At 38.3% G+C, this 8186-nt stretch overlaps 1 protein-coding gene across 1 annotated transcript; it reads left to right on the forward strand.

Annotated features, from left to right (window-relative positions):
• On the forward strand, window positions 1–6292 carry cltrn (collectrin, amino acid transport regulator). Its single transcript, XM_022200282.2, has 6 exons — window positions 1–376; window positions 817–875; window positions 1061–1146; window positions 1296–1412; window positions 4817–5011; window positions 5095–6292. Exons 1-6 carry the CDS (start codon window positions 310–312, stop codon window positions 5231–5233), a joined length of 663 nt encoding a protein of 220 aa, XP_022055974.1. The 5' UTR covers window positions 1–309; the 3' UTR covers window positions 5234–6292.
• The last annotated feature ends 1894 nt before the right edge of the window (window positions 6293–8186 follow it).

The raw sequence follows: 8186 nt of genomic DNA on the forward strand, positions 1-8186 counted from the left end.
AGCAACCTGAGCCGCTGTGTTTTCCTCCTGGAGACCTGCCTCTCTGGCATTAGCAGACCTATCTGGTTCCTTTAGGAAGCTGGAGCAAACAGGAGCACTTCAACTGCAGCGTCCACTCCACAGTCTCCATGTTGTACAACAGCAGCCGCCATTTTTTTCCCAGTTTTTTCTAAAGAGGGCGGATTAGTTCAGGTGTGTCCTGGCTTAACCATTAAATTTTATGTCAGTTGAAGTTCCTCTGCTGACATCTTGAAATCACAGCTGAGCTTTGGCAACGTAGTGTCATTCTGCTCCTTGTTTTCTGGAAAAATGTTGGATAAAATCTTGTTCCTGCTCTGTTTGGCGTCTGCTTTGGCAGATGAGCGCTGCATGCCAGGTAAGACACCCCCTCAGAATGTGGCTTTTTGTTAAACAATTTAAATATTAACATTTTATCACACAGTGTACACACAAGTGTTGCTGCCCTAGGATCACCAGTTCAATTGTGTGTCCCTATTGCTCCACCAGTCAGTGTGGAATGCAGCTTCTAATCTCTTTTAGTCAGATTAGACACATAATTCGGATGTTTTCCTCACAGCTATGTGTTTCATTGAATATCAACAATGATCCTTAAACGTGTGCTAAACCATAGTCAGACTTTGAGGAAATACTGTAGCCGATGTAGCTTGAAATGATGTTGACTTTACCTAACAGAGCTCGAACTTTGATTTATCTACCAGGACAAACTGGGCACACTGTAGCTGCATTATTTATTTAAAATCTAGGACAGAAATGTATGGCACATAGAGCAGATTTTAATGTGTTTTATTTTTATAGATACTCCACACGGCTTCCAAGTTCGACTCAGCATCAAAACTGCTCTTGGAGATGAAGCTGTACGTACAGATTTACTATGTCACATACAACTCAGACTACTTCCAAATATTACATATTTAAATAGTAATGTACTGAATATTGTCCAGAATTTTCTCAAAGTGCACTTGACTGCTCACTATGAGGACATCTGGTGATTAGGTCTTTAGTGAAAGTAGGCTGTGATATGACTTTGTTGATGTTGCAGTATGCCTGGAATGAAAATGAAATGTTCCTTTTCCGAGCAACTCTGGCTTTTGCGATGAGGAACCACATGACGGGACAGCAATTTAAGTAAGAATTTTTCAAAAATATTTGCTGTTTAGTTTCATAAAGTTAGAAATGTTTGACTTAATAGGTTCTACTCTTGTAAAAACATAAGATCTGTGACTCGTGGTTGATGAACGTGACATCGCTTTTATTGCCTTGTGGAACTTTCCCAGCGTGTCAAACATCGTTGTGTGCGATGAGACCGAGAGAGTGTCCTTCTGGTTTATTGTGACGTCGCCGTTGGACACTTCACAACTTATTGATCAAGAAAATGTGGAGGCTGCTATCAGGTAATCACATGATCCAGAGACAGTGTGGCTCTGCTTCAAAATATTACACCTTTTTTTTTCCTCAGAGGTCAGAGGTCACATTCAACTTTTTTTTGTTGCAATTTTGTAGTTCTTTTGAAAAAGTGCTGAGGTGTGTATAATATGTATAATATAATGTGTAATACTGCAAAAATCCCAGTAGCAAAGCTATTGGGATTTTGACCTGATAGGCGAAGTTAAAGGAAAACTAATTTTTGTTAAACAGTGACCATTGTGGGAATGGGTAAATATTAAATCATATGTTACCAGGAGTATTAACAGACAGGGCTGGCTCTCTAACATTTATCATTTTGCTACGTTAGCAAAACTCCTGAATAATGAATTCCAAATGTATATTTTATGAAGAAGAATGTTTTAATGTGAATGTGTTATTTTGGTAACATTAGCTAAAGTTAGCCACCATAAGCTGAAACCAGAAAAAGTTAGACCACACCCAACAAATGATGAAGATCTTGTAAATTTTTAACAGAGAACCTAATAAATCCAAAGTGTCCTCTCGATTCCCTTTAAGCAAGGACTTGATGACAGTGGGAAAAAAGAATTCTCCCCTTTACTGAATCTTGAATTTCCCTTGGGATTATCTATCTATCTATCTATCTATCTATCTATCTATCTATCTATCTATCTATCTACTGGGAAGGGCAGAAAAAACTGAACAGAATATAACAAAAAAACAGACAGAATCAGGCTCAGGGAGGTTGGGTAAGGATGGAGATAGGTGTGGTGTGGGAGTTTAGTTAACGTGAGCAAATGTTAGCCACAATAAACTCAAGCCAAACCAAATAACATTGTTCAGTGGTGCTCCATGTTACTGATACTAATGCGAATGTGCTGTTTTGCTAACACTGGCTAAGTTTAGTCCAGTTAGACCAAGTAAGACTCGTCTGATGTGAGCAAGTGTGTGTGGTTTTGGTAATGAATCCAACTTGAAATTTTTATTCACAGGATACTAACATAAAAGTGTTAAAGGTGTGTATTTTGCAAACATTAGCCCAACATTAGCCACCACAGGCTAAAACCATAGCACATAAGGTCACAGCAAAACTCTTGAGTATGTTTTACTAAGAAAAGGTGTGTCGTATTGTTTGACTGGGGATCAAGCTTCTTTTGGATTTAAAATCAATCAGTTTCACTTCAAAGAAGAGGCAGTTTTCTTATCAGTAGTTTAGATTTCAACATTTAACACTTCAACTGACCGGTTATTTTGATACAGATGTTAATGCATTTTCATATAAAAGTGAAGCTTTTTTTGTTAGTCTCATAAGTTAGAAAATCCCCTGCAGCTGCTGTACTGTTGCTTCTAAAACAGGTAGAACTTGGGCTGTAACCTAAAGCAGAACAGTTGAGTTCTTGATCAGTACATGTTGGAAAACCCTCTGCCATACTGTCGGCTTTATATCTGATAGGTGTGATTTTTTTGTGAAGCGAGTGCTGATATAATTAGCAACAATGTGATTTATGCAGGCCAATCTTTGTTGCAATCGCCATCTACTTCATTAGTTTTTGGATAGCGAAAAAGAGATTTTCCTCTGGCCTCACTGTAGTTAAGAAGCCTAAATGTGTCCAGTCACTTCTTCTTAGTCAACGAGAGGAGCCAGCTCAGTCAGGATGGGCCCTAATATCTTACCTTTGGAGGTTTTCCAGGTAAAGTAACTGGCAGATGATTTACAATGAGACCTTGGAGATGTAGATCTCCCCATATTTTGACATAACTTGACCAGTCTGCTTATTGTATTGGAGAAGAGAAGCAGTCTTGAAGTTGTCTTCCCTGTGACATTTGGGATTTTTTGTTGTTTGAGCTAAATATATGATGTTAAGCTGTGTAGATAATAAAATAGTATTTCAGTCAAAGCAAGACCACATTTCAAGTCTAGACTTTGTAAGAGACCTCTTGTGATGCATCTGGACACAGAATTACTCTATCAAGGAACACAGCGGAGTTATGTGACGATCGGCATTGGTTTGTCTGTCCGTCTGTTTGTCTGTTCACAACTTTACTCAAAAACGGAATAACGGATTTGAATGAAATTTTCAGGGAAGGTCAGACATGACACAAGGACCAAGTGATTAGAGTTAGGCAGTGATGCAGCTTATAGTCTGGATCCACAGATTTGGAAAAGATTTCTGTATCGTAGCAAGATAGCAGCACGGCATCACTGTAACTATGACAACCAGTGAACGCCACGTCAGCTGGTTGCTGACGATCACATGATCGCGATCCTACTAGAAATTGACTGCTGCAGACCAAATTTTTTAAAGATTCCTTCTGTCAGAAATCATACAATGGCTGAGCAGCCTTGGCGGAGTACTGCGCTCTCTAAATGCTTTTCTTGTTACGGATAATGTGTTATTACGTGTTCAGACAACCTCATCTTATGTATATCAGAATTTCCCCTTGGAGATCAATATAGTATTTCTATTCCATGTTATTCTATTTCATGTAAAAGATCTTATATTCATAAAGAAGAATAAAAAGAAGGTAGAAAAACAAATCAGAATGTTCAAATGAATAATAATAAGCAACAGTGGGCATAGGTAGAAGTATGTGATGACTACTTCTTATGCATAGCCACCTTTAACCAACTCCTGCTGCCTCGGTGACCAGCTTCGTGTCTCGTTGTTAGCTGTTCTCTTTGCTTGTGGCCCAGCATGTCATAGGCCTCGCAGACAGACTTTTCCTATTGCGCAGTACTGTGGCACTGCTCCACAAACTTATCACACTTTCATTTTGTTTGCTAAGCTCTAGGACAAACTTCTTGGAGGCCTTTAGTAGCAGCTCCACATTTGACCTCTTACATTGTTTGGCACTTGATGCTTCTTTCTCAGGTTCATGTTCCAAGAACATGATTAAAAACTGGAGAAGCTACTGCAGAGAAAGTTTTCAGGGAAAAAATTTCCACCTATTTTTAACTGCTGACCTTGACCAAGATAAAATATGGTGCAAAACATGCATCAAAATGTAACTTGCAATAGACTCATGCTCGCCAAAAAATAGTCAGTATTCCTAGCAGGGTGACAACTATGTAGCAAATACAACTGGCTGAAGGTGGGTGTAGCCACAAAATGTGAACATAAAGGCATTTAATGTGTCTATGTACCTGTCAGGTCTTGTTTTTTGTTGGTTTCAAAAAGTCCGATCACTGACTAACTTGTCCTTGACCTTGTCAAACTCTGGCCATCTGTCAGCCAGCAGAAGCAGAGTCTCCCCATAATCACATCATTTGTTTTTTTCAAGCCATTGTTTAAAAATGTAAAACTTACTTTATACTATTATGCTCCTCCTTCATGCTAAGAGGGTACAACTTTGTTGATTTTACCAGAATATTTACTTTAAATCCAGCCTTATTCTTTTTTTCCCACAATAGACGATCCAGGAATCGCATCAACAGCGCCTTTCTGCTGACTGATAAAACTCTGGAGTTTGTCGACATCCTTCCCACCCTGGGGACACCGTACGTTCATCCCACCCCCCCATGGCTCATTGCATTCGGGGTGGTCATGGGTGCGGTCGGCGCCGGCATCATCATCATGCTTGTTTCCTCTGCGGTCCAAAAGAAACTGTGAGCAGATGATCGCTGTTAGATTCATTTATCTTAATGAAAATATGACAACTGAGACTGATGGGTCTTATTTCTCCTTCCAGCAAGACAAATAAGAAACCACAAGACAAGGACGAGGACGATGAGGAAGAGACTCGGGTGAAAACGATGGAGAACGGTGTCGCACGCGACGGTGTTTATAACATGTCATTCTCAGAAGATGAGCGATTCACAGCAATGTAAAATGCTTCTAACAGAAACTCTTCCATGCCAGTGACATAGTGGGAAGAATGTTATCCAGCTGCTCTGTGTGGAATTTTGTTGCACTGTAATGTTTTGATCTATCTGCAAAATCATGTCATTTTAGTAATAGGTACTAGTTTTAAGAAATTAATTTAAAAAGTTCATGATTTCATTCTAAAGGTCATCTGCTGAACATTTCAGTACTGCCATGACGATCTGCCTTAAACAGAAATCAACCTGTCATTTTTGATGCCACTACTTTCATTTCATAAATAGATTTCTGGTGTTGACGGACGATGAAGTAAGAATCTCTTTTTGACAGGGTTTGTGTGTGTATATTTTGAAAATCTGTCCGGTCTTTGAAAGGATTGTTTTAACCATTTTCAAGCGAGAAACTTGTCATTCACAACCTGATTTGGGAAATGTCAAAAAACGCTGTGCCAGAACACTCACATATTTGCTTCTCTGAGCTCATTGTTGGTACAAAGTTGCAGAAAAATGTCTGAACAAGTGTGAAACTGTGGTCACTTCAAAATGTAATGTTTGACTTACACTATAGTGCCTCCTGCAGACTATTTCATGTAAAGTAACATGCCATTCTCCCCCAGCGCTTTGGTTATTTTTCCACACATGCTAAAAGAAACACATCTGTTGCTATCCATAGACACTGGGTGTTATGGTAGAAACTTCCCCAGGTAGCATTTCAGTTCAATGTTACCAACTATTTTCTTTTTAATGATCCCATAACTAAAAGTAACTTCGTGATTTTAATAAGTTCAGCTAAAAAAGTTTATGTTTAAAAAAAACAACAACAGAACTGAACATCTTAATCTCACGACACCCCTTGATATACTTCAAAATCATTTGTGGGTGCTGAAAAATGTAAATGTTTGTGTGAAAAATGTGCAAAAATTTCCTGGAACATGGAGGTGAGACTGACACTATTCAATAAATGTGACACTACTGAATTCATACTTTACACTAATGATGATAAATTCTATGTATTGATTTTTACATTTATAAATATAAGAAATAAAGCACATGATGAGTTCAAGTTGATACACTACAATTTAAAAGACAGTTTCAGTTTATTTCTACCTGGTGTATTTCATATAAATGTTACTATTATGGCTCTGTGGTTCATACTAACTTTGCTCGGTTTGTTTTCAAGTAAATAAAAAAATGCTGCTTGGAATGACAAATTTGCTAAGCACACATGAGGCTCTTTCTAGAAAATGCAAACAGCCAAACCTCAAGAAACTGGTTCCTGATTTCACTACTCTGCTGCCAACTGAAGAGGAAAATTGTTGCTGCAAAGAGTGAAACCTGTTGGTGCCTGCTGTGGAAAATAACCACGAGTGAGAGCAATCCCACCTGAGAAACTACAGGAAATGAATTTAATAAACATTACCACCGTGGAGATGCTGTTTCACCTCCTCACAGTCTGCTGTAAGACCATACGGTAAGGGAGACATTAAATGGAAAGCTATCTACAACCTCAGTCATGTAAACAAATCAATATGGAGTGGATAAATAAGCAGGGTGATCAAGTCAGCTGGCAAATCAGATCACTAACGCACTGAGCAAGAGATGGATTCAAAAACAAATGTGTGAAATGATTCATGTAAAAATGATGTTTTTTTTGGGAAAGCTGCAGGAAGATTGTGCTTTCTGCTCTAAAAAATGTTGCTGTGTGCAACCCCTTGCAAGCCCTTATCTCGACAACGAAGGTGGAGAATAAACGTTAGCATGTCACCTTGAGCCACAACAGTCACATTACTGGTAAACACCTGGTCGAAATAAGCACAAATTATCCTTTAAACTCTTACTGGAGTAAAAATTCTTACTGACTCAAATCAAACAATCAAGAGTGAAATTATTAATTGCAGAACTTATGAAAAAACAACAAACGACGTTCCCTGTTTACAGAATATCACAATCATTCTTTACTTTAGAACCAAGAGCACTTTAATGCAACAACAGTATTTTACTTCTGAAAGCTCTTCGGGTGTAAAAGAAGGAAAAAACTTCTGTAGGTTAATTACAAAGACCTGATAATCTATCCACAGTTTCTTATTGGACATAATAGATATTATCAATCTTTATGCTGTAGATAGAGATCTTGTTTTAATTTCTTTTATCTTGTCAAATAAAATACAGTAAAATTAACTTTTGACCTGTAGCACAGATCATTCCTGTCTATGTGCTGTAGATACTAATATCACTCCTTCTCTCTCTCTCTCTTTTTTTCCGTGTTTATCTCGTAAAATAAAGTCTCACCCCAGATGGCCTCATAACTCTCTTGCCTTTTTGACCTCCAATCCCCAATCAGTTTTGCATTTAAAATCTCCAGTTGAAGCCTATTAGATGGATTTTGGCTTAAAAACAGAAACTAAAACTTATTTCTGACTATTTCCAGCTACTCTGTTGTGATTTTCCAACACACAGCTTCCATGACAGCCCAGATGTAATCCATATGGTCAACTTTAGGTGGCACCATCGTACTGTCAGCTGCTGCCTGCTGCAGAAAAACACTGACATCCTCCGCTTCACAGCACTTTTCTTAGCACTCTTTTAAGTGCACTTAAATGGCAATGTACCTTTAAAACATTTGAATTTCAAACATATGTTAATTTACTGTTATTTTATTTTTGTCCGACTAATTTTGAAGCGATAGCACAGATCGACTCTCTCACTCTCATCTATATTTAGCTCCTTGTTAGATTAAATGTGTTCCTGTGATCTGCGAGGAAACTTGTCATTTTGGACAACAATATTTTGTTATAGTCTCCTAGAACTGGCAGTGTTATGTCAAAAGATATCCTGATAATATGCAGTCTGATGGCTGGTTATCATTTGGCCCCACTCCCTTTTACTCTGCATTTCATTTTCTTGCCTGAGGAGTCCACTCTCTTTTACAGCTCGTTTTTCTTGTCAGGCCGCCAAAGATTTT

The sequence above is a fragment of the Acanthochromis polyacanthus genome, chromosome 4 (genome assembly GCF_021347895.1).
Source record: "Acanthochromis polyacanthus isolate Apoly-LR-REF ecotype Palm Island chromosome 4, KAUST_Apoly_ChrSc, whole genome shotgun sequence".
NCBI classification, from domain to species: Eukaryota; Metazoa; Chordata; class Actinopteri; family Pomacentridae; genus Acanthochromis; species Acanthochromis polyacanthus.

Coding starts and splice junctions, on each gene's coding strand:
- cltrn (XM_022200282.2), top strand. CDS start 310: ATGTTGGATAAAATCTTGTTCCTGCTCTGTTTGGCGTCTGCTTTGGCA. Junction 377..816: donor AGATGAGCGCTGCATGCCAG/GTAAGACACCCC, acceptor TTATTTTTATAG/ATACTCCACACGGCTTCCAA. Junction 1,147..1,295: donor ATGACGGGACAGCAATTTAA/GTAAGAATTTTT, acceptor GAACTTTCCCAG/CGTGTCAAACATCGTTGTGT.